At 35.8% G+C, this 26,689-nt stretch overlaps 3 protein-coding genes across 3 annotated transcripts; all 3 read right to left on the reverse strand.

Moving 5' to 3' along the window:
* Positions 1-10,136: 10,136 nt before the first annotated feature.
* Positions 10,137-12,947, reverse strand: LOC147531986 (uncharacterized). The gene is made up of 3 exons (XM_086646135.1): positions 12,803-12,947; positions 11,929-12,755; positions 10,137-11,368 (listed from the first exon to the last, which is right to left on the reverse strand). The coding sequence occupies exons 2-3, from the start codon at positions 12,517-12,519 to the stop codon at positions 10,331-10,333; spliced, it is 1,629 nt and encodes a 542-aa protein (XP_086502261.1). The 5' UTR covers positions 12,520-12,755; positions 12,803-12,947; the 3' UTR covers positions 10,137-10,330.
* A 588-nt stretch (positions 12,948-13,535) lies between these two features.
* On the reverse strand, positions 13,536-15,122 carry LOC147531987 (uncharacterized). Its single transcript, XM_086650906.1, has 2 exons — positions 14,361-15,122; positions 13,536-14,268 (listed from the first exon to the last, which is right to left on the reverse strand). Exons 1-2 carry the CDS (start codon positions 15,064-15,066, stop codon positions 13,772-13,774), a joined length of 1,203 nt encoding a protein of 400 aa, XP_086507032.1. The 5' UTR covers positions 15,067-15,122; the 3' UTR covers positions 13,536-13,771.
* Positions 15,123-15,338: 216 nt separating this feature from the next.
* Positions 15,339-16,483, reverse strand: LOC147531988 (uncharacterized). Its single transcript, XM_086649880.1, has 2 exons — positions 16,019-16,483; positions 15,339-15,931 (listed from the first exon to the last, which is right to left on the reverse strand). Exons 1-2 carry the CDS (start codon positions 16,481-16,483, stop codon positions 15,341-15,343), a joined length of 1,056 nt encoding a protein of 351 aa, XP_086506006.1. The 3' UTR covers positions 15,339-15,340.
* Positions 16,484-26,689: the final 10,206 nt, after the last annotated feature.

The raw sequence follows: 26,689 nt of genomic DNA on the forward strand, positions 1-26,689 counted from the left end.
GGAGTCATATAAAATAATTATTTTAATACAAAATTACCATACGAAAAAAAATGTAATTTATAACTAGACAATAAAACATAGATGCAAGATAAAAAAAAAAAATTATGCAACGTTTCTATGGCTTTTATGTTATAACTTCTAATTAATTGTTAACAAACTTTATAGCAAATTGCCAATTAAAAAACTTCTAGATATAATATAAACAATGAATTAAACATATAAAGTCAAATTGTTAAGAGAGTATTTTTGTGGATAATTTGGAAGAATAGATGTGAGGGGTGTTTTCAAAAAATTATAGGAATGGATCTTCTCTTGGCAACAATCGCAGCACATGTGTAATACGAAAACAAATACACATTTCGCAACGATTCTGTGGATAATTTGGAAGAATAGATGTGAGGGGTGTTTTAAAAAAATTACAAATGACACAAACTCAATTATCAATAGGATACATCAATTTGCGGAAAAACAAGAAAAGTTTCAAGAAACAGTAGCCAGAAAGTAGAAAAATGGAAACCTCCAGATAACCCGTATATCAAGATCAATGTAGACGCTTCGTTTACTACAGCAGAAACATTTATAGGCATAGGATTAATAGCTCATAGTGCAGAAGCAAAATTTATACAACCAGAAGCAGATTTCTCCAGAGCCAAAACCAGTGAAGAGAGCGAAGCATTTGCTCTTCTTAGAGGATTAACATGGGCGAAGGACAATGAATACAAAAACATTGTCATCGAAAGTGATAACTACAATCTTATAAAGCACCTCCAAGATAACACGCACAGAATCCAGTGGCAGTCAACAACTTATATCTATAAAATTCAGGATATAGGGAATTATTTTGACAGTGTCATTTACAAGTATGCCAATAGGAGCCTCAACTCTCAAGCTGACTAGCTGGCGAAATGGGCCAGGAAGAAGATCAAGCGACAAACTTGGAAGAATGTACCTTTCTTTTTATATAAACATTACTGTAATAGTTTTTTAGTTTGAGTAATATAATGCACTATTCAACAAAAAAAAAGAGAGTATTTTTGTGATGAGGACATGTAAATTGTAAAAAAGTAAGAAAAATGGTAATCTAATGTTGTATTTTATATTGCTGAGAAAGTATCAACAACACCAATCTCAATTGTGTTGGCTATAGTTAGAAAATTGAGAGGTGAAGAAAAGAATTCTGAGATAAAATATGAGTTTAAGATGAGATAATGAATAAGAGATAGTATATGTCATGCTATAATTTAATTTATAATTTATAGAAAATTAGAAAAATAAACAAAATCACCATAAAGGATATTGAAATTAATGTCCACCCTAGATATTGGGGTACTAATTTTCAGGATAGAGAAGTAATTAGTACTACATTTTAAGACAGAGATTAGAGAGAGAGAATATAATGGTGGTTTCACAGAGAGAGAAAAAGAAGTTACAGAGAGAGAAACAGACAAAGCGGGTACAACAAACGGTACTTTGAAGGACTTTTATGGGGAAAGAGAGAGTTACATATAAAGAAAACACGTTACAGAGAAGTAGAGCACAAGTAACTACCCTAATTTAATTTAGCTCCTCCACCTTCACAGTTTTATTTACCATTGGATAAACCTATTAACCATCGGATAGCTAAAAGGGCCCTGGATAAAGTGGGGGTCGGTGCGACCGCACCGGATGCATCCCTTTATCCACGCCCCTGCCTTCATGAATACTAGACTTCCCAACTTCCATATCAATCGTAAAATAGATCGAACTATGCAGGGGCGGATCCAGGATTAAAACTCAAGGTATGCCGAAAATATCATAGAACGAAAAAAAGAATCCGAGTATTACATAATCAAAATATACTAATGTTTTAATTATAACTCAAAATAAAAATCTCATCTAGTCCAAGCGTAAATCCATTCTCCTTTTACTCATTCCTTGAAAGCGCTTGATAATATCTTGATTGTCGATTGTAGCAAACACATCTTTCTCCACAAATGTCACTAAACAATCATTAAGCCATGGGTTAGACATTCTATTTCTCAACTCATTCTTCACATATTTCATACCAGAAAGTACTCGTTCAACACTTGCGGTAGCCACCGGTAATGACAAAGCTAGCTTCAAAAGAGTGTACACCAATCCAAATGTCATGTGCTTTTTTGTACGAACAAGAGTCCTACATAGATTTGAAATACCCTTCAAATTCGAAAAATTATCGTCCATCTTAACACAATCAATGTAAGTCTCAAGTTGGCTAGACAACTCCCTATCACTAACATCCTTAAAGTCATTTCGGTAGAATCTTACCAACCTCAAAAGTGAATTATTTTTACCAAGAAATAGAGGGGATACGTAGGATTATGAGGTTGGAGATACTTAGGGTTTTGGGGGGAAAATTAGACATAAAAGAAATAAAAGAGAAAAAATTGGCTTTAAGTGCAGTAGGTAAGTTTCGAACCTAGGACCTTTAGCATAATTTTCAAGACTCTTACCGCTGAACCAAGTTTGTTTTTGGATTTTAGGGTTGTCCATGGCATATATGGCATCCTTCTAGATCCGCCCCTGGAACTAAGTGTATCAACAAAATCAATCGCAAAAAACCTAACAAAGAATCAGTTAGTAGGCTCATTGTTGATAACACACGTATTGTTTTTCATGGTATCAGCCGTTTATTTTTATTTTTTTTCAACAATGTCTTCCTCTGCACCTTTCTCATCTGTAACACCTCCTTCTTCATCTACAAACCTCAATCCTCTATCTTTAATAAGTCTTGTTCCCTTAGTTTCCTTTAAGCTTGATCATACCAATTTTCTTACTTGGAAGAAACAACTAATTCCTATAATGAAATCACAAGATTTGTATCATCACATTGATGCTACAACAAATTCTCCTCCTCCCTTCCTCACTGACCAAACAACAAATCAGAAGATACCAAATCTCGTCTTTCTCGTTTGGACTCGTGTTGGCCAAACTTTAATTATTTGGATAAACACAACCCTCACCCCTCTGTTCTTTCCCAAACACCCGAATTTGATGCGGCACAATCTTTATTCTCTTATTTGCAATCAACATTTTCATTACAAAACACAGCAAAAAAATCCCAGCTGATTCTTCATCTCCAAACGATTAAAAAAGGACCGATGTCAATGGCTAATTGTAGGTAAAATTAAAGAGATTTAACATGCTATAGCTGCTGCTCATACTCCTGTTCCTGATATAGAACTTGTGTTTCACACTTTGAGAGGTTTAGGATCAGATTACTTATCTTTTGTTATAACTATTGAAACGAGGGAAACTTTGCCTACATTCAATCAACTACAACCCTTGCTATTTACTTAAGAAATGCGGCTCAAACAACAAGAAGTTGAATCAAGTCCTACATTGTCAACAACTTTAGTAGCCAAAACCCAGCAAGATAAACCTCATCAGCAACTTAGAAGTCAGCATACTCAATCTTATGCCACTCGTGGAGGTGGTCGAGCAGGCAAATCTGGAGCAAGAGCACGTGGACGAGGACGACCAGGTTAGCCTTCTCATAATGATTGGTATAATCCAAACCAATCTCATAAAAAATCTCTCCTCGACAGTCCAGCACCTTTCAATCAACAACCCATTATTTGTCAGATTTGTAGTCGTTTCAGGCATTTTGCTTTGTAGTGTTATCATTACACTCAAGGTTCTCAGCCATAAGATGTTCCACAATCCTTTGCTTCTTATCAACAACATGTTGTGCCCTTTGACCCAAGTTATTATGTTCATTCAGGAGCGACGAACCACATGACAAGTGATTCGTCGACAATGGTAAACAGAAATCCATATTACAGTTCTGAACAGATTTCTATTGGAAATGGTACTCTCTTACCCCATTCTTATGTTGGTAATGTTTCTTTAAAAACACCTTTATCCTCCTTCACCTTAAAGAACGTCTTTCACGTTCCATCAATTACGAAAAATCTGTTATCTGTTTTCCAATTAACTAAATATTATGATTGTTGGGTCATTTTTATCGTAATCATTTTTTTGTTCAGGATCGTCGAACTGGGAAGCTAGTACTTCACGGAACCAATAAAGATGGTTTCTACAAGTGCCCGGGAAAGGCTCTTAAAGAATTCAAAAATGCTGTTAGGTCGTTTTATTCTAGTTTTTTAGGAACAAAAATAAGGAGTAATGTTTGGCACATGCGTTTGGGTCATCCCATGCCCGTGTTCTTTCTCGTGTTATTTCTACTTCATTCCCTTCTAATAAAGGTTTAAAACCAGTTGGTTTATGCGATTCTTGTATTCTTTCTAAGCACCATCGACTCCCATTCTCAGTGTCTTCTACTAAATCTACTAAGCCTATTTCTAAAATCTATAGTGACTTGTGGGGACCTTCGCCAGTAACTTCTACTACCGATTTTCGATACTTTTTAATCTCGTTGATGACTATACAAGATTTACATGGTTGTATTTTTCGAAAGATAAAACCCAAGTTCCTGGCTGTTTGAAAACTTTTAAAACTTTAGTTGAAAATCGTTTCAGTGCTAAAATGCAAATACGTCAAAGTGGTGGTGGAGGCGAGTATGTTTCACACAAACTCCGTGATTTTCTCCTTGGTCAAGGTATTTTTCATCAAATGTCATGTCCTCACACCCCGCAACAAAATGGGGTGGCTGACGCAAAATTTGACATGTTGAAACTGGCCTTGCTTTACTCCACCAAAGTCATCCAAAATCTTATTGGCCGGAAGCTTTTAGTACATCCACATATTTGATAAACGGGTTGCCGTCTACATCTTTATAAAATAATTCGCCATATTTTCTCTTGTATAACCGAAAAACCAGATTACCAATTTCTCAGAGTGTTTGGTTGTCGTTGTTTTCCACTTTTAACTCCTTACCGCAAAAACATGTTGGATTATAAAAGTGTACCTTGCATTTTTATCCGTTACAGTGAGATGCATAAAGGTTATAAATGTGTCGATCCTAAAACGTATCGGGTTTATATTTCAAGAGATGTTTTATTCGATGAAAATTTATTTCCTTTTGCTCTCCCTGATATTCACAATGTCACAAAGAAGTTACAGTGGCGGAGGCACCCCAGTGGGTCTACATAGAAAACCCTTTGGCTCCTCACATCATTCCTTTGTCAATTTCACATTTACCCACTAATGAAACCAATTTTGTTTCCAATTTAAACCAACCTATTGTTTCAAATTCAAATACCCACACTTTGTCCACCTCATCCCACTCAACTGATGTTGGCTCACAGAGTCCCTCTAATTCTTCCTTAGAGGTTGTTCCCTCATTTATAGAAAAGGACAACACAATTGCTACAAATGCTCCTGATTTAAGTGCAGATTTGAATGAGCAGGCATCACTAACTGTTGAACCATCTGCTTTGAGACGTGATGAAGCTAACTCTCCTGTTCGGTCGGTTCCAAGTCATGAAATGGTCACACGATCAAAAGCAGGTATAACTAAACTCAAGATATTTAAATCCATGCTTGCTTCAAGGTATCCTATTAATCATGTGTTTTTATCACAAATAAATTCTTTGCCGAGAGAGCCTACTTCTTTTACAGAGGCTTCTAAAAATCAAAATTGGCGGAATGCAATGACTGATGAATTCAATGCACTGATTCGAAATAGTACTTGGTCTTTGGTTCTACGAACAACGTCGATGAAATATAAAATAACTTGATTATGATGAGACATTCTCTTCGGTTGTGAAACAAGTGACTATTAGACTTGTCTTAAGTTTGGCAGTTACTTCAGGATGTAATATAAAATAACTTGATGTCAAAAATGCTTTTCTGCACGGATTTCTTAACAAAGAGGTATATATGGACCAACCACCTGGTTTTGTTGATAGTTCAAATCCTAATTATGTTTGTGATGCAGGCGCATAGGCGTGTGGGCCCACGTCCACGCGTGCCCACACCCTATTAAGTCTTAATAGTAGTCTATTTAGTAGAAAAGAAGTTACTATAATTTGATATTTCTTTATTTTAAAGTTTCTATGTTTGAGTAGTTTATTATTTTAGGAATCCTAGTTTGAGTCTATCTAGGGAGGTTTATTATCTTATAAAAGGGGATCTAGTCTATGTTATTATTCACCTTGAAGAGAAAATCAATTGAAGTTATTAAGATTTTAAGTTTAGTTTATCGTTTTCTTTAATTGTTCTTAGTTTATTTAATTGTTCTTAATTATTCCGCTGCGTTCTACATCAAGTGGTATCTAGAGCCAATTTTTTTTTTTAACCAATCACAATGGTTAATCCTACCGTTCCTACTCCAACAATCAAAGAGAAGACACCAACTTTTGCCTCCGAATGGGATAACATCAACAAGAAGTTATCCTCGGTTACAAATTTGGAAGAATCTTTCGAAAATTTCAAGAAGGAAACCATGGACAAATTCGATCATGTCAATGAATCGATCATGAAGCTATCTAAACAACTCGAAGGCATATGTAAGTCTCCCTCTTCTACCACTACTCCTTCTTCTCCTACTTGCATTCCAACATCATTATCACTTCCAACCACAACACCAACTTCAAATTCCATACTTGGTCAACCTAACATCAACCCTACATCACCGGTTTTCCCACTCATAAACCCCACAACACCACCTTTCTCTTTCCACGATCAACCAACATCAACCAAACCCGACTCTATCTCCTATTATTCTACTACTAACCCAAGTACCACCCAACCATACCCTTTTCAAACACCAAGGCAAAACTATTCCCCGAACACCACCCCACTCGAAACCCAACCCCAAAGCCACCAAACCGAACCTTCCCGGCCTATCATGGATACACCTATTCGTCAACACTCTCGTGTCATCTCACTACATCTCACTCCCAACCGAGGAACACCCCCTCATCAACACCAACCCGATTATCACCACCCCTCCAACCAACACGACCCGGAAACAGTCAACCACCCAACACTTGATTTCACGGATAGCTACACCCCTAACCGAACACGTCTACCCGATTCGGTCCCGACCAAACCCACTCCACACCGAGACATGGGTTATCCATTCATCAACAACCAAAACCGTGAAGATCAATACGAGGCCGATTACAACCCTTACCAACATGAAGCTCGTCCACCCAACCGTTCCAACTATTACGAACCAACTAGATTCAAGAACCGACCAACCTATACGGAACCGAACCATTCCATGCAACGAAACCATTATATTCGTCCCCGTCACAAGTATAATGATCCGGATGACTACCACCTAGAGGATGATCACGATTCTACACCACCTCCTTCTAAGTACCGTATTCGTATGGACGTACCAGCTTATGACGGTTCCATCAACATTGAAAACTTTTTGGATTATATAGCTCGAATGGAAATCTTCTTTGATGTTATGCAGGTTTATGGACAAGAACAGGTTAGATGTGTCACTGGCTATCTTTCAAAAACAGCATTAACATGGTGGAAACAAGAATCTGAACAAAGACGGTTATCTAATCTTCCTCCCATATCCTCGTGGTCTGAACTTAAGCCACTTATGATGGCCCGTTTCCTCCCTCCAGATTATGAAAATCAGTTATGTCTGGAATATCTTCGTTGTCGTCAAGGACGACGTTCAGTTGAGGAATAGGCCTCCGAATTTCAGCGTTTAAGTATTTGGCTTAATCTACCCGATACTGAATCCATGAAATTGGAAAAATTTAAGGATGGTCTTCGAGGTGACATTAAAGATCTTGTCAACCTCCGTCCTTTCTCTTCCGTATCGGAATGTATTAGTGTGGCTCGATCTTTTGAATTGGATTCTAGATCAATTTTCAGGGGAAACTACAATCGTCCTAATTATATTCGACAACCTACTGATGATACTGATCTTTCAAAACAAACAGATGACGGAGCTAAGATTGTTCCCGAAAATCCTTACAAAAAACAACCTCCAGGTAAGTGTTATCGTTGCTTTGAGACAGGTCACTATTCTAATAATTGCCCATTACGCGGTAAGGCAAATTTAGTAGAAAAACAGGATTACTTGGATGAGGAAGCCGACCATGTCAATATTGACCCGGATTCAGGTGACCGTGTTATGTTAGTAACTCGTCGGGTACTTTTTACTCCTCTTGAGCATGATCTTTCTCAACGAAAAAATTTGTTTGTTACACGTGGAACGGTTTTGAACAAAGTTTGCACCATTGTTATTGATAATGGGTGTGTGGAAAATTTGATTTCTTCCCAACTTGTGGCTTACTTGGGTATTCCTACTATCCCTAAACCACAACCTTATCATACTGCTTGGATTCAATCCGGTACTGCGACCCGTGTTGATCGAATGTGTACTTTTTTCCTCTCTTTTGGCTCTTTCTATTTATCTGACATTACTTATGATGTTACCGATATGGATCTTTGTCATATTATTTTGGGACGTCCTTGGCAGTCGGATGTGGATACTATTTACAAGGGTCGTTTGAACGTTTATGAATTTCCATGGCTGAAGAAGATTATCACATTGTTACCGATTACGAAAGGATCCGATTAGCTGGCTTCCATTATACATTCGGTTCGGGACGAACCTTCTGGGGAACGGGGTGCTGATGCAGGCGCATAGGCGTGTGGGCCCACGTCCACGCGTGCCCACACCCTATTAAGTCTTAATAGTAGTCTATTTAGTAGAAAAGAAGTTACTATAATTTGATATTTCTTTATTTTAAAGTTTCTATGTTTGAGTAGTTTATTATTTTAGGAATCCTAGTTTGAGTCTATCTAGGGAGGTTTATTATCTTATAAAAGGGGATCTAGTCTATGTTATTATTCACCTTGAAGAGAAAATCAATTGAAGTTATTAAGATTTTAAGTTTATTTTATCGTTTTCTTTAATTGTTCTTAGTTTATTTAATTGTTCTTAATTATTCCGCTGCGTTCTACATCAGTTTGTCGTCTACAAAAAGCTTTATATGGTCTTAAACAAACACCGAGAGCTTGGTTTCAAAGATTTACTACTTATCTTGTTGAGTTGGGTTTCATCGCTTCAACATCAGATACTTCTTTATATCACTTGTCGTGCCAGTGATTCCATTATAATATTGCTTTTATACGTCGATGATATCTTGATAACAGGTTCAGACTCTTCAATGATTAATGCCATTATAACACGGTTGCATTAACAATTTTCAATGTCAGATTTAGGATATTTACACAACTTTTTGGGTATGGAAATTAAAAGAACAAAAAAGGGATTATTGCTAATTCAGACACGGTATACAACTGAGTTGTTGAAAAAGATTGATCTCTTACAATCTAAACCTGTTTCCACGCCGAGTCCGTGTGGCAAAAAGATGTCACAGTTAGATGGTAAGCCGTTTGATGATGTAACGTTATACCGATCTTTAGTTGGAGCATTACAGTATTTGTCCTTGACGATACCTGATATTACTTACTCAGTTAATCAGGTTTGTCAGTATATGGAAATTCCAACAGATGTTCACTCTATTGCTATTAAATGAATTCTACGATACCTAAAGGTACTATCGATCGGGGATTACTTTTTGGAATGCAGTCTGATTTTCATATTTGTGGGTTTGAGTCTCTTTTAAATGCTTTCTCTGATGCTGATACCCATTTTCTTATGTGCGGACCTAGATCTTATATTCTTGGTTGCTAGATACCCATTCTCTTATGTGGGACTATTCTCACAATAGTGATGTAATAGAATGATTTGCAAGAACTCATAAGTTGGCAGCACACTGTTAAAACTATAGTAAAGCCATATACGCAACAACAACAACCAAGAACCTAAATATAATACTAGCTATGTTTGTAAAACATGATTACCCGTTGCTATACCCGAATAACGAAGGAAAAAACCTGGTATGGGTTTGATGGAGGGCACCCCCGTATCTTCAAAGAGAAGACCAGGCAGGTTATTAACAAATTACTTAGCCGCTTCATTTAATGGTTCGTTATTATGAAGTTATTCAATCTATTATTCTTACTCCTTTGGTATTGTGATCTTAACGTTCGTTGGAGATGCTACTATCAATAAAGTGTTGTGCATATTCTGCAAGCATTTTTTGTACAGATCGTTATATTTTTCTTTCTGCTTCTTGCTCATGACCTCCAAAAAAATCTTGAATAACATTTTACCGTCCAATACCTATTTTCTAACAAATGTCATAATTCCTAAAAAAAAATTATAGTAAAACGTGTAATATGAAGACAGATTTATCGATACACAAACTTGTAAGACAACATCTAATACATAAGACTTACACACAAACACATAAAATGTATCACATACAAGATATAACTTTCCAATTTAAATAGAAATACGTATATTGTATACATCATTAGATCATGAATCATTAATTGAATTCCTTCTCGAAGAGTATTAGTGATCCCTTCTCTTTCTCATAAATATTAGACTTCCAAGCTTCCAGATCAACCATATAGTTGATCGAATTAAGTGTATCAACAAAATCAACCCCAAAAAACCTAACCAAAAAACGATTACCAAACTCACAATATTAGCATTTTGATTACGGCGTAACACAATGCCTCGCACAAACTCATAAGTTGGCAGCACACTGTTGAAACTGTAAAAGGGCGGTGACATGTAAGCGACAGCAACTAAGTAACATAAGGCCATAGCTGTGATTGCTATCCACATTATAAGCATTAGAATCCACACAAGTAGTCTCAGGCTAAGAGGCAATCCACTCACTAACAACAAAATTATGCTTAAAGAGGCCAAGAACCCAATTGTATTACTAACTATGTATGTAAAATACGCCCTCGGGTTGCTATACGCTAATACAGACGTCCCCGCATAGCGCATTATGTAAGGAGAAAATCCGGTGTGGTTTGATATAGGGCTTCCCCATATATCCTCTAAGACAAGACCAGGTGGATTCTTAACGAATTGTTTGGCCGCTTCATTTAGTAGTTCGTCACGGATAAAGTTATTCGAGCTACTATTAGTACTCCTTTGACCATCTGTTCCCAACTTTTGTTGATAGTAAAGAAAAGTACCAGGGTTAGTAGTCGAACTAATCGGGGAATCGTCTTGCCACACACCACCCGGTGGGTTTGTTCCAGCTTGAAATGCCATGGTCGCTATTAGTGATGCTACCACCATTAACGCGTTTTGCATATTCCGCAACCATTTTTTGTACTGCTCATTATGTTTCTCTTTCTGTTTTTTTGGTTTTATATTTCTTGGATTTCCTTCACTCGTTTTCGATCTAGTAGAGTTTCCAGGTGGAACTAGAACTACAACTTGTTCCTCTGCACTCCTAAGAAGATCTTCGATTTCTTTTTCATCTATAGCACTGTTGTTTTCCAATAAATTACCTAAGGCTGTCAAGTTGTTGTTGTTTATAACATCTGTTCGAATTCCTATATTTCCACCCAATAAATATTTTACCATCTGCCAAAAACAAACAATATCAACATAAATCATTTTCTACTAAATTAATTTAAATTTGGTTGTTCTGACTTGATTCTACCAAATTTTGTTCATTCATTCCTTGAGTGAGATTAAAATGTGTTACATATATTTGTGGGTGTGTATGTATGTAATATGATATAGTATTTAAGATTGCATCTAGACAAAAACTAACATAGGAAATTTGTCCAATTAAATCATTTGTTAGTAAACTATCAATTGAGTCAATTGAACCGATTATTTTCCATAAAATGTAAAGTCACTTTAAACCTAATTAAGAGATTCAACAACAAGAATGTTCAACTCTTACTCTTGACTAGTTTATGGTGATAATTTGAACTCAGGGTGTCTCTACAGGCGCCTCTTCATTTTACTTTTGGGCCTCCTCTCTTCGCTCGGGACGGACTGCCCCAATCCATGTGCCTCGGACTGCTCAGTCCGGTGGAATGCTAGAAGGATGGGCTAAGAGCAAAAAGATAGGGCGCTTTATAGGCACCCTTGAATTCAACATACCAATTATATTTATGTGTTAGTAGATATACCTTAGTCTGCCTCCTTGATACAGCAAGATGTAAAATTGTATTTCCATTCTCATCCACTGAATTCACAGAAATAGATTCATGGTTTGTAGTACCAACTTCACCCACCAAGTACTCCACCAACAACTTCAAAGCTTCAAACCTATTACGTTTAACACACAAATGTAAGATAGTTTCTCTTTGATCCGACCGAACTTGGATCGCTTCGGGTTTGATTTGAATCAACATCTTCATGATCTCGATTCGACCTTTCATGGCAGCTAGATGCAAAGGAGTTCTTCCTTCTTCATCAATAAGAAGACAAACATCAGGGTTAGCCTCTAACAAAAGTTGTACCATTTCAATTTTTGTTCCTACTGAGGCTAAGTGGAGAGGAGAGAATCCTTGTGAGTTTAATTCTGAGGTAAATGATAATTTATGACTCAAAATTTCTCTAGCAAAGGTGACATGATTAAGCACGGCTACTATGTGTAGAGGAGTAGTTCCATTAAAACCAGTCAAAAGTGTATCAAGAATAAGTGGATCTTCATCAAGTATTTCCTTTAGTGTATTAACATTACCTCTAAGGGATGCTTCATAAAGCCTTCTCTCCATTCTCTCTCCCTCTCTCTCTCTCTCTTCTCTCTTCTCTCTTCTCTCTTCTCTCTCTTCTCTCTTCTCTCTTCTCTCTTCTCTCTTCTCTCTTCTCTCTTCTCTAATCTCTCTCCTACTTCTGCCCAAGTTGTTCTCCACCTTTACATTAAATGAAAATGTTTCCCAATGTAATAGTAGTTGTGAAGACTTTTTTTTTTTTTTTTTTTTTGTTGAAAAGTTATAAAGACTTGGACTAACTAAGATTAAAAAAATCTCTCATCAAAAAAAAAAAAAAAAAAAAAACTAAGATTAAAAAAACACTTTTTTTTTTATTTATGAACCAATGTATCAAGATTCAGAGGTGGTGCTTTTTTCCTCAACAAGATTGTAAGAGTTAGATAGTATTAGAGTTAACAAAACTAAGAATAACTTGAAAAAAAAAAACAAAACTAAGGTTGTGTTTGTTTTTTTTTTTTTCTGAATCTGAATTGGCTGAACTGAAATGGCTGAATCTGAATTGGCTGAATAATTTTACGAGTTAGCATGTTTGTTTTTTCATCTGAAATATTATGTCTGAATTGAATTTTTTACGTTTATACCCTTATAGTAAAAGAACAATTACTTCCAAATCTTTCAACAAAAAAAAATTCAAATCTTTCAACAAAAAAAAAATCTGAATGTGTGTTAATTTAACACTAATAACCCCTTGAATTAAAAAACTTCCACCACCAACACCACTACTACCACCACCACAACCGAACCAGCACCACTAACCACCACAAAACCTGAATAAAAACTATCTACCGATTCACAAGGAGCTCTTTCTCACTGATCATGTACTCGTCTTCATGCTCCGTGCCTTTCTCAAGTGAGTCAGCTACCTATTATTAAATCAAACAGAGAAGTTATTAAGTAGGTTGATTATTTTCTATCAAGACCATAGAAATTAAAGGAATAGTAAGCCCTGATATCTGTCAAACTTCCAAAACTTAACAAAGCTGGGAGTTACTTATCAGCATTATCACCACGGTAAGTACAGCTCGCATATGTTCATTACAAGTAGCAGTATCCCTAACAAGAGTCATGATCATGATTCAAGCATTTAATCATGATCATGATTCATTTATTCATTCAGTTATTTGATATATAAGTATTGGTTTAAAGTGAATAAAATTAGAAAACTTTTAACGACATTGAAACAAATCACTAGGCCACGAATAAAAAAAACGAGTAGTTAAAGTGAATATATCTACCTTGTTGTCGGCTCCGACTTTTATCTTCTATCAGAGTTTGATTGAGCAGCAGATCGCACAAGTCCAGTTGCAATTTCATCACGTAAATTAACCATATAAGTGTGTTCATTCCGACTGAACATGTGAGGTATATTTGGTGGAGGATCTTCTAAATTTGCACCGACTTCTGAACTATTAAGTACTTCCCCCGAATCATCTTGAAATCGTTGAAACAACACATCATCCCGTGAAACTCCAAGTAGAAAATTGTGTATTGACATACATGCTAGAACTATGTCTCTCTGAGTTTCTAAACTATAACAAGGCATTGTCTTTAAAATTGGAAATCTGGCTTTAAGTACTCCAAAAGATCTCTCAATAACATTCCTTAGTTGAGCATGAACGTGATTAAATAATTCTTCTTTTCCTCTAGCCCGACCTCCACGACGAAAATCATTCAACCAATACCTTGTATTGCGATAAGGGCACATAAATCCTCTAGTATGTGGGTAAGCAGCATCACAAAGATAATACATATCTACATCAAAGGAAGAGAAAAAGAAGTTACAAATAAAAAACATACACTTGATCAGATAATAAAAATAAATTATAATTAATGTGCAAACTTACTAGGAGGAGGCATCGGAAAATTGAACTCTGGATCATGTATTGCTTCAGTCAACACTTTTGAGCCATGTGCCGTCCCCTCCCATCCAGCTACCACATAAATAAATCTCATATCAAAATCACAAATGGCCATTACATTCTGAAAACATTGTCCTTTCCCTCTCCCTCTATATGGTGTTTGTTGGTCAATGGGAACATGTGCACTTATGAGTGTACCATCTAGTGCACCAATAGCACCTTTAAATGCCCATTCTCTAAGTCGTTGATGAGATCGTATTATTGGTGTCCTACTAAACAGATCAGACGGTGGAACCAACACTTCTTCTGACCATCTTACCATGGCATTCAATACTTCATGAAAATACTTGCTTATTGTTTCCCCCGAATGTTGAAAACGGTCTTGGAGGAACCGATTTCGGCAATTATGACTGATCGTCATTAAAAATATTCCCATTTTCTCTTCGACTTCAATATGCTTACTATTTCCAAGTAAACCTTTAGCTCTAAACTGATTACACAATGCCTTAAAAGAATTGTTATCCATTCTCATTAGGCGGAACAAACATGTAGAAGAACCCTCTAATAATTCTTTCATATAAGTCTTTCCTGTTAGACTTGACTTACACAATCTCTGACGTACAAGCTTAGAATGTTTACGCTTCCGAAGTAAAGAAAGTATTGGTATCAGCTTAGCTATCAAAGTCTTCATTATATGTTCCTTCTACCTAAAAAACAAAATATAACAGATGCAAGATATTAAACACATCAAAACCCAAGATATCAAACATATCATAATCCAAGATATTAAACATATCATAATCCAACATATTAGATCCATTATATTTCAAAATGTCACACATTAAAATCCAAGATATCGAACACATCCAAAAAGTATATGTGAAAATTCAAAAGTAGTTAGCCTGAATAGTTCAAATGTAGTTAGCTAAGATAGTTAAAAAACAGCTAGGTAGGAAAATAAAATTTTATTTTCCTAAGAGACCCTTGATAAAAGAAATCTGATATCCGACGTTTGGTGCATTGACAAACAACTTTTGCCAACCGACAAGCTCCGATGCTTTCAACACAACTTGTACCACCTCATCATAAGAAATATGGCCAGCATCTCTTAAAGCATCAAGTGCATTCATAAACTCGGATGCTGCAAGACTTTCTTTGTTTTCTAAGTTATTTTGGTGTCGTTCCATTGCATTTTGTTTTCGTTCGAGATGTTTATCAATGACTTCAACAAGGTGATCGACCTTATCATCCATTAAATCAACTGAAGATGAAGAGTTTGACTTTTTACGCTTTCGTTGCTTTGGTGTTTCTGCATTCTCTACATCTACAGTTGGCACATCTTGAGGATCAACATCGTGTGTTGATTTTTCAGTTTCTCTAGAGACGACCGGCTCTTCTATTTCAGTTTCTTGTTCCAAGTTTACATCCTCAACAACTCGAGCTTTACTCGGTGTAGAGCGAATATCTCCTGTAGAGAACTTCCCCTCAAATAAGCTCTTCAGAAGCTCTGCATCTTCCAATCCTTTTTCCTTAAATTGACTAGCAAACTTCACTCTCTGGTTCAAATAAAGTAAACGACGAAACAATCAATATTGAACTCAAATGAATACTAGAACTTTTTAGTATAAAGTAAATTATCTTGCCTTGCTTATCTCGTCCCACTGCTCCTTTGGCCAGTCAAAAGTTTTTGTTTCTGCATTGTACCCGTGTCCAGTCATAGATATTAATGCATTCCAGGTCATGTACTGTTTCTTAAGGTAGTCCCAATGATTCCTTAACTTTTTTTGTGGCATAGGACACTTGTACTTTTCTTTCAGCTTCTTTCCGATCTTTTCCCATGAAGAAACTCTTAATGAAGCTCCCGCGTTGCCTCCATTGTTCGTTTCTTCTATACAACACATGATAAAATCATTTCTAAACTCGGGAGTATTTTTAAATGTTATTTTTCCCATGCTTAATCCATCATTGTTAGAGATTTCTTCTACATCGTTCTTCTCAGCAGTAGCACTTCCTCCCGTTGTCGAGAATTGATCGAATTCCATACCTAAATTAGTAAAAAGTTTGAAATTGAATCGTGATGGAAAACCTACTTTCAAGACATGAGTCATTTTAGCCGCCAAGTTATTAATTTTGATTCATTGTGTACTTGAAAAACAGCATGTACACAATCAACTAATTGGGGTTCAGATCATGCATATATGTCAACAAATGCTATGAAAATGAACACTTTACATTCAAAGCATACTAAATCCTAATAGAGTCAGGGATCAATCCAGTCAACTAATTAGGGCTCGAATCAGGCTAATTTGAAACAATCTTGAGATTCAAAAGTATATCAATCCAGAGCTAAAATTTAAGAAGATAGGAGAGGATAAACCAGATGAGGGGATAAATTGAAGCACAAACCTTAATTCCTGCTTCAAGATCGTTTGCATATAGGATCCTTGCTCGGTTACTCCACAACGTGGCCTCCGGGTGGCTGCATAAAAATCAAGAATGAAAGTTAGGGTTTCATAAAAGAATTAAGAGTTCTTTTTGTCTTCTTTAAAGAAACAAGACACGTATGGAATAACAAGATAAAATTTAGGTTTTATTCGTCATCTTAATTGGATTCAGACGAATACCACGACATTATTCCTTACTCATAGAAGCTCTTCTAAATCACTTGATGTTCTTAGATTGTTCTCTATAATCATCTCTTCCATTGACTCTCTAAAATCTTCTTGAGGATTATATGACGATTTAATGATAGCGAAACTGTCGGAATGATTCTTCTTTCTTCTCTCACTCGATGAGATCCTCGACTGTTTGGTTGTTGTTGTTGTGAAACACTTTTTCTCCAAACCCAATTCTCATTTGAGCTCTATACTCCAATATTAAGAAAATAATTTCTAAACAGAGAAGCTCTCCCCATAATCCACACCTTCTCTTCATTACTCTCACCCTTTATAAGACATCATCATGCACAACAATTTAATGGCTGATTTTCGTCTTACACCTTCAAACTAGAAACTATCTCAATTGAATCTCTATATTTCAACACCCACACATCCAAACCCATTAAAACCCATTAAAACCCATGTTTTCTAACAAGAAAATTGACAGACTAGATGCTTTAATAGCTAAGATAATGAAATTGAAGCATAAACATGACAAACTGAATCAAAACGGACAAAACAAATGACAACATGAATATATTCATTTACAGATCGTTCAAATCTAACGAAATCAAAGAATCGGGAAAGATAAAACCAGTATACATATATCGGGAAAAATAGAAATCGAACGAAATCAAATAACATAGAAGTTAAAACCAGACCAGTTTGGAGTTGAAAGAGAGTCGAGATCAGAGGAGTTTCTCACAACTAGGTCTCCGGTGCTGCTCGTCGCGCTCAATAGCTTCAAATTGGCGATCTTATGGAAGGTGAATCAACAAATTCTGCGATTTTGACAGAGGGTTTAAGAGAGAGAAAGTGCGTGTGTGTGTGTTTTAGAGAGAGAGAGAGGGAGGAGGGAGGGAAAGCATAAGGACTGGAACTCAGCTGGAACCCTAGGGTTTTCTGAGTGAAGAAGCCGAGAAGAGAAGAGAAGAAACTCGATTGTTTTGATTTCTAATTTTTTTAAGAGGGTTAAGTTCGTCATTTTACTCATTTCAGATTGTGTCCTTCATTTTCAGACTTGTTTTGAAGTCTGAAAATATGTGGACTTATTTCAGCCGAATTCAGACTTTGGGACTATTCAGACGTCAATTCAGATTTTTTGAAAAAAAAAAACAAACGTCTGAAATCTGAATTGGAGACCAATTCAGATTTCAGATCTGAAATTTTGAAAAAACAAACACAACCTAAGAATAACTTAACAAAAAAAAAAAACAAAACTGAGAATAGTGATAGAGAACAAGGTAAATTAGGTAGATTTTGGACAAAAAAAAGTTATGTGTCTTGTTGTCATTTTAGGTTTATTGGATATCTGTAAATTTTGTAAGTTTTTTCTTCAAAATCTACATGACTTTTCTTATTCCATTTACTTTTCAAAAATTAAAACTTATTCGAGTCAAATCATATCCTAAAACAAATTCAAATTCAAAATCTAAATAACAATACAAATTCACTACCTAAATTCAACTAGGGAAGGTCATTCTCTTTTGTCATGTCACGACAGTGACTCTTCTTGCACATATTCATTTTTTTTTTCAAATCCAATCTCAACAGTTTGAACTTGCACTTCCTGGCACTAAGCTTTCATAATCTTATTCAACATCATTTATTTAAGCGTTAAACAAGTTTCATCCAAAAATTCTTAACTTTTTATACCAAATTTCAAATAGACAAATACACTTCCAGAACAAGCTACACATTTCTATAACAAACAAAACAAATAAACCCAAACAAAGAAGAGATATGTTTCAACCTTTAAATAGAAAGGGTTAATTTCATTTTGGTCCTCAATGTGTGACCAACTCACCGTTTTGGCCCCCATAAGTGACGACAGTTCGATTTGGCCCCTAAACTTTTTTTAAGCCTCACCATTCTATCTTCATGGCAATTCTGTAACTTAATTCATTTGTTTTTCTCTTAGTCCACCTCACCTCAAATTTCCACATCACCTTCCCCACATAAGAATTCGCCGGAGAAGGTCATCGGCGACAACTTTTTTCTGACCTTCATAACAATACAAACACTACCTAAATTCAACTGGGGAAGGCCATTCTCTTTTGTCATGTCAGGATAGTGACTCTTCTTGAACATATTCATTTTTTTTTCAAATCCAATCTCAACAGTTTGAACTTGCACTTCCTGGCACTAAGCTTTCATAATCTTATTCAACATCATTTATTTAAGCGTTAAATAAGTTTCATCCAAAAATTCTTAACTTTTTATATCAAATTTGAAATAGACAAATACACTTACAGAACAAGCTACACATTTCTACAACAAACAAAACAAATAAACCCAAACAAAGAAGAGATATGTTTCAACCTTTAAATAGAAAGGGTTAATTCCGTTTTGACCCTTAATGTGTGACCAACTCACCGTTTTGGCCCCCATAAGTGACGACAGTTCGATTTGGCCCCTAAATTTTTTTTAAGCCTCACCATTCTATCTTCATGGCAATTCTGTAACTTAATTCATTTGTTTTTCTCTTAGTCCACCTCACCTCAAATTTCCACATCACCTTCTCCACATAAGAATTCGCCGGAGAAGGACAACTTTTTTCGGTGACCTTCATTTTTTTTTTTTCTTTATGTTCTTCTTCCCCAATCTTTTTTCTATCTCTCTTCCATCTATCTCTTCCATGTCTCACTCTCTTCCATGTCTCACTCTCTTCTATGTCTCATTCTCTTTCATGTTTCTCTCTCTCTCTCTTCTCTGTTCCGGCGAAGGGTTTCTCTTCGCCAAAAATCGTTTGGAGCTGGGGATTTTTTTTTAACCAAAATTGACAATTGGAGTAAGAAAGTTGTGTAAAGGATGTTGTTTCCCTAGCTGCTGCTTCTTTAGTTTTCAGAAAATCAGATCCATCTTACTCCAAAGTTCTTCTCAAAAGAGCTGCCATGGGACAAAAGAAGATATTTTTTTTGAAAGGGGGAAGAAGAATAAAAACAAATGAGGTGATGTGGAAATTCTTATGTGGAGAAGGTGATGTGGAAATTTGAAGTGAGGTGGACAAAGATAAAAACAAATGAATTAAATTACGGAATTGCCATGAGAGTAGAATGGGGAAGCTTAAAAAAAATTGGGGACCAACAGGAAGTTGGTGGTCAAATCGAACTGTCGGATACTTATGGAGGCCAAAACGGTGAGTTCGTCACAAATTGGGGGCCAAAACGGCGTTAACCCAATAAATAAATAGGTTACAAAGTAGTTTTAAAACAAAAAAAAATGGGCAGCTACTTCAGTAATATCATCAGTGGACTTTGAATGTTTCAAAACTAAGTTTCAACCTTAAAAATAAAAAGGGCAGATTCCATTTTGCCCCCTAAAGATTACCAACTTCCCAACTTGCCCCCTAAGTCGTTTTTGTTTCCGATTTATGATGACATGTAATTTGTATTCCAAATTAACGCTTTCCTTCTTTATCTTTTTGTCAGACTTCTGTTTTCTCATTATGCTAAAAAGAAAAGAAATGTTAAGAGACAAATTCATTTCTACCAAGATCTTCATCATTTCATATTTTATACCACTACAACATCTATAAGGTATCTCACCTCAACCCTTTTTTAACCAAATAATCCAAATTCTATAGAGAAAACTAGATTCGACTGTTTGGGGTTTCTCCAAAACCTATGAATCTTGTTCCCCAAACCAGCTTCTACCTAATCCCTAGTTTTGAGGAAAAAAAATGAAACAAAAAAAATGAAGATGAGGAGATGTCATACTTCAATGATGAAGATTTTGATGAGATGAAGGTGAAAAAAGATAAGGAGATGTTATGTATTGAAGATGACATGACAAAAATCTTATTGGAGATGAAGATGGAAATAACATGAAGAGATTGTCGTGGATCGTGGTGTAAATGTTCTCTCTCCTTATTATAATGATAAAATATCTAACGGATAATTAGGAATCTAAGTTGCATGTCATCATAAAATTTGACAAAAACACAATTTACATGACCAGTTTGGAAGTGGGTTATCTTTAGAGGGTCGTTTTGGTGAGTCGGTCATCTTTACAGAGCAAAATGGAATTAACTCTAATAAAAAAGAAGAAAAAGATGATGAAATATGATCTAATCGATTAAGTAAAAGAGAAAAGGCAGGCATGCAGAAGAGATGACCGGTCTATGAAACTCTATATTAATAAATATTTTTCTTCTGATTTTTTGTTGAAATAATTAATAAATATCTTTTAACTGTAACATGTCAACTCATCAAAAAATTTGAATTTTTTGTTGAATAAAAATTGGAAAGGGAAACCACCATATGAGACCATTCAAAGTCAACCTTAGTTTTCTTAAGGACCTCTGCTATCTTATACAAAAAATAAAATTCCACCTTAGTTTTCTTAAGGACCTCTGCTATCTTATACAAAAAATAAAATTCCACCTTAGTTTTTTTTTTTTTTTTTTTTGTTAAAAGAATTCCACCTTAGTTAGTTTGTTACGTTTTGACTTTGATTAGTTCTCTTTTCCTTTATCAAACTTAAGACTATAAATTGGGGAATAATAGCTAAACGTCAAGGCTGGAGGAGGCTTAGAGTTTTAGGTTGAGGAAATTTGTTGTTGGCTTTAACTTATTATGGTGAATTAGGTTGTGTGTTCATCATTATCACGTCAAGATCTATCGTGGTTTAATCGATTTCAAACATTACATTTTGGTCAAGATCTATTGTGGTTTAATCGAATTCAAACATTATATTTTGGTCTTGAACTCATATAATCATTTTTCGAAGGAAAAAAAAACTATCGGTTCACGATAAAGCTAAAATGAACCTTATCATCAATAAACTCCACTCTATTTTAAACCAAGTTTAAAAGAAACCAAATTCTATTGAAGATTCAACTTGTGTCGATCAACTCTCCTATTATTTTTAGCAAAGAAAAAGTCCCATCAGAGATGGATTCCTAGCAAAATTTCTAAAAGTATTATGTGGTACTCTAAATTTTAGAGATTGCGTCTCTCTTTGAATATGCTCTTAGTAAAACAACCATTTGTTCAATAGTGGAGTATAACTTGTAAGTTGTGACATCGGTTTGAGCATCACACATTCAACTATGATAACATCAATCAACCGAGACACCTTCTTTAGTGCGCGTCTTTGCGGCATCAGTATCCATTTCTTTTTGTCAAAAGTCAATATCATATAAAACCGGAAACTACATCACAATGAGGATTCGAGTGTAGAAGTGAAAAGATTGAAGGAACCAAGTTCAAATATGTTCTCCTTTTTTTTGCTAATTTGAATAGTAATAAAATGGCTATGTTGTTACTTTCTCCTTGAGAATTGTCTAAGAATGTTAGTGACTACTTTCTTCTTTTGAATACTATGACATTGTTAACCATTTCCTTGAATGCATGTAGTCTATGAAGGTTTTGTTTGGTAGATTCAAAGAAAAGAAGGTAATATAGAAAATCTTTGTTGTACACTTGGTAGGTTTGTTCACCAAAATTTTAAAAGCAGCCTTAGGAAGAAGTGAAGTAGGGAGACGAACCTAGATTTTGGAAAACTTTAAGCACCCATGATCAATTACCAAGGAAAATAGAGTTACAGAACAGGCCAGGAATCTAGGAATCTTTAAGAGCACTGAAGAATAGAGAAACTTAGACTATTTCATCTAACATTACAAAATTTAGTTACTACATCAAACTTTGTTGTAGTCTCACAAAGTGCTAATGAGTAATGAGAAAGGTGCCAAGATATAAGACAGAGGGGTGGCCCTTTGCTTCAAGACCATATCTTCATCGGAAACCGCTTAATAACGACACACGTGTATTTTGTTGTCTCGTAGACATGGCCGGCCCTGGAGTGCAAAGTAGAAAAGGCCTTGCTTCGAGTACCCAAGGCAAAGAGCATCATATGTAGGCTACAAAGAAAGAAATGGGAGACCACAATTTGTTTTATTTTTATAAACAAATTACCAAAAGAAACAAATAGCATATTTTAGTTCAATTGGTAAACAATCCTAGTTCAATTTCTACCATAAAGCATGTTTTCTTCTTAAATTATACCTTTTTCTTTAACTACTTTAGTCAACACTTCTATCACCATCACCATTACTGAACCTCACCTCCACTACCACCACCATAAACTTCAACACCAAAATCACCACTATTAAATTATATTTTTTATCATTGCTTAGTTGATACTTCTACCACCACCACAATTACTAAGGTGCTGTTTGTTTTTTAAAATTTTCAGATCTGAAATCTGAATTGGAATCCAATTCAGATTTCAGATGTTTGTTTTTGTATTTAGTTAAATCTGAATTTTATCTGAATTTATTAGATGTCTGAATTGGCTGAATAAAGGCCTACACATTTCAGACTTCAAAACAAGTCTGAAAATTAAGTCCAGGATCTGAAAACATACAAAAGACATATATACCCTTGTTAAACTTTAAAATACCTAATTAAATCATCTTCTTCCCTCTTCTACAACCCCAGTACCCCACCACCACAACAGTTAAACACCACCACCATCACCACCTCAGTTAACACCACCACCACCACTACCACTACCACCACCTCAGTTAACACCACCACCACCACTACCACCACCTCGGTTAACACAACCACCACCACCACAGTTAACACTACCACTACCACCACCACCACACACCACCAACACCACCAGAGTTTACACCATCACCACATCCTTAGAAAATCAACAGAAACCCTAGGTATGGAAACAGAGAAGAATCAATATTTGTTGTTGGTGCCCATGGATCAACTGGTAAGAACCCACAAATTGTTTTCTCTCTCTATAATTAAAAACCCTAGGTATGGAAACACAAATAGCTGTGATGCTATGCTTTGAGAATCAATATTATGGTAAAAATCAGTAGATAATATTCGTTGATCGGCTCGATTCTTAGGTCTTCGTGTGGTTCCTTTGAACTGCTCCACTGAGATACGGTTTGGAGATGGAGAGATTGAGAGAAAAGAGAGAGAGAAAGACACAGAGAAAAGAAGAAAGAGAGAAGGTGTCGGATCTTGCGACGGTGAACCCTTGCCGGAACTTTGCATCTTCGTCAATAGAGAATGACTGCTGAGAAAGAGAAAGAAAGAGATGAGGGATGACTGCTGAGAAAGAGAAAGAAAGAGATGAAGGAGGGAGGGATCTAGGGTTTCTTATGGGCCTTATATTTATTTAGGGGAAGAAATAAAAATTAGGTTTTCTATTTTAAAAAACCAAAAAAGGGTATAAATGTCATTATTTTAATTCAGATTTAGTAATTCAGATTTAAAAAACAAACATTAAATTTGTAAAATTCAGATTCAGCAATTTCAGATTCAGCCAATTCAGATTCAGCCAATTCAGATTCAGCCAATTCAGATTCAGACATATAAAAAAAACAAACACCACCTAAGTCTCCACAATCTATCACTAAATATCTACCGTTGAACCACCACTACCTTCACCATTACTAAACCTCAACGTCACAACCACCAACCTTACTAAATCTCTACCACCACGACCACCATCAAACCACAACTTACACTATAACCGTCAGCACAAAAAAAAAACAAAGTTAAAGTTTCTTTGGGTCTTTCCTCAAAAAATCATTTTATAATTCTTTTTTTCGATAAAAAATGAATAAGCTACTGATTCAAACTGAGTTCTGAACTGGTTGAACCACTAGATCAGGAGACCGAGTGAAGACGACGAGGGCTCTTTCCGAACCCGGCCCAATTTTCGAGTAACTCAATCAGACTGTCGTAATATCATTTGATTGAATAGTTGATTCAACTCCTTATTGTTTAAAGAAACCCTCCGCTTCAACGGGTCGTTTTTCACGAAAAGGAATCATGAAAGCCAGAAGGAATGTTCGAATCTAGTCATACCATTACATTATATTGACAATTCCACAAAACTGTTCATACTATGAGCAGAGTAGGCGACCGGGCGGGTATGCCCCCATTGTCTAGTGGTTTAGGACATCTCTCTTTCAAGGAGGCAGGGTAGGGTACTACGAAAGGAGGTTTTTTTTTATGAAAGGAACTTGCATTAAACAACAAAAGGCATACAAGGTCTCTAATGTAAAACGGAAATAAAAGAAGGTACAACATTCCAAATTTTCCTTTGACCATAACGACGACTCCATTTCGCGAGAGCATCCGTCGGAACATTGCATTCTCTATGAACAAAGGTGAAGATGATGCTTGAGAACTTGTCTTTAAGGTCCATCACTTGTTGCATAACTTTTTTGGACTGCCAATGAAGCCCTGCACTATTACCTTTGATGAACTGGATTAATGCTTGATTGTCACTCTCTACGTGCACGTGGGTGATGCTCACGCCGCCGAAGCAGCATGAGCAGGCTTCAAGTAAGCGGTCAAAATGCTACTCTTTTTTCGGATGATGTGGCTGCATGGCCCATAATAGACTAGAAAGAATAGCCATGCTTTCGCATTCTTCCGTATTCTGACAGTGCACTGAGTCCGCTGCAACTATGATAAACTTTGCCTCTTCATCACGAATGATGCATCCTATCCCGGCTGGTCCGGTGATTTTGAAAAAAGAAGCGTCGACGTTTAACTTAAGGAATGGTGTCGATGGAGGTCTCCATGTTTGTTGCTTAGTTTTGATCCTACATTTCTTAGTTATAATAGACTCAATCTTTAGAGGAATGGTCGAGGCATTGTTGATTCTTGCGATCATTTGTATAGGAGTTTGTTTAATGGTGGAAAAGTAGTTTTCGCACCTTGCTTTCCATATAAATCATAGTATTTTGGCATATAAATTGGTAGTGTCCTCGTCTAAGATTTTCCATTGTTTGATCCATTGGTTCACTGTAGTTAATTGATCCGTTCTGACCTGAAAATTAAATCAAATCGCTTTCGCGAAAGTACACTGCAGCATCACGTGGTCTAAAGTTTTGTTTTCATTACAGTTGTTACAGGAGTAAGAGTTACCAATAAACTTACCGATTTTGTCTTTAACTGGTAAACTGTTTGTACAACATTTCCATAAAAATAATTTTATGCGGGGAATCGTATTCATGTTCCAAATAAAAAACCAATCGTTTTGGTTTTGCATTCGATCAGCACTGCCTGTTCTCAGAAAGTTATACATAGATTTGATCGAGAAGTTTCCTGATTTCGTAAGCTTCCATGTTGGTCTATCGTCTTGGTTTGCCTGTAGATTTATGCTCACTATTGAGATGCAAATATCACTATTAAAACAAGTATTTATAACATTTATATTCCAGTTATTATTGGTTATGAGTTGAGCGACCCATTCAAGATTAGATCTGCTCTGATTAGTGAAAAGGGGAGGATGATTAGGAATCCAATAGTCGTGCCAGATAGGTTGATCGTGGATTATCCATAAGTCTAAAATGGATTCTTTCTGGGTTGATGCCCTAGTGTTTAACTGGAACCGACATTAATAAAAGTACTAAGACCTTAGCTTATTATTATCCAAACATTAATAAAATTGATGAGAAAGACCTTTCCTATCTCGTGATTCAAAAATTCTAATTAATTGCACGCAATTAGATCAATCAAATTCATATATTCTATCGATTTGTAATGATTTAGGCTAATGAATCCGTCTATTTGGATTCCTGCGGGATAATGATAAAGAAACAATAAAGAATTATTTACATATGAGAAAAATAATAGGTTAGGGGGTCCAAGACAAACAACTGTAGGG

This window comes from Eschscholzia californica, unplaced genomic scaffold (genome assembly GCF_041429995.1).
Source record: "Eschscholzia californica isolate CP2 unplaced genomic scaffold, dmEscCali1.0.p SCAF_6, whole genome shotgun sequence".
Classification (NCBI taxonomy): Eukaryota; Viridiplantae; Streptophyta; class Magnoliopsida; order Ranunculales; family Papaveraceae; genus Eschscholzia; species Eschscholzia californica.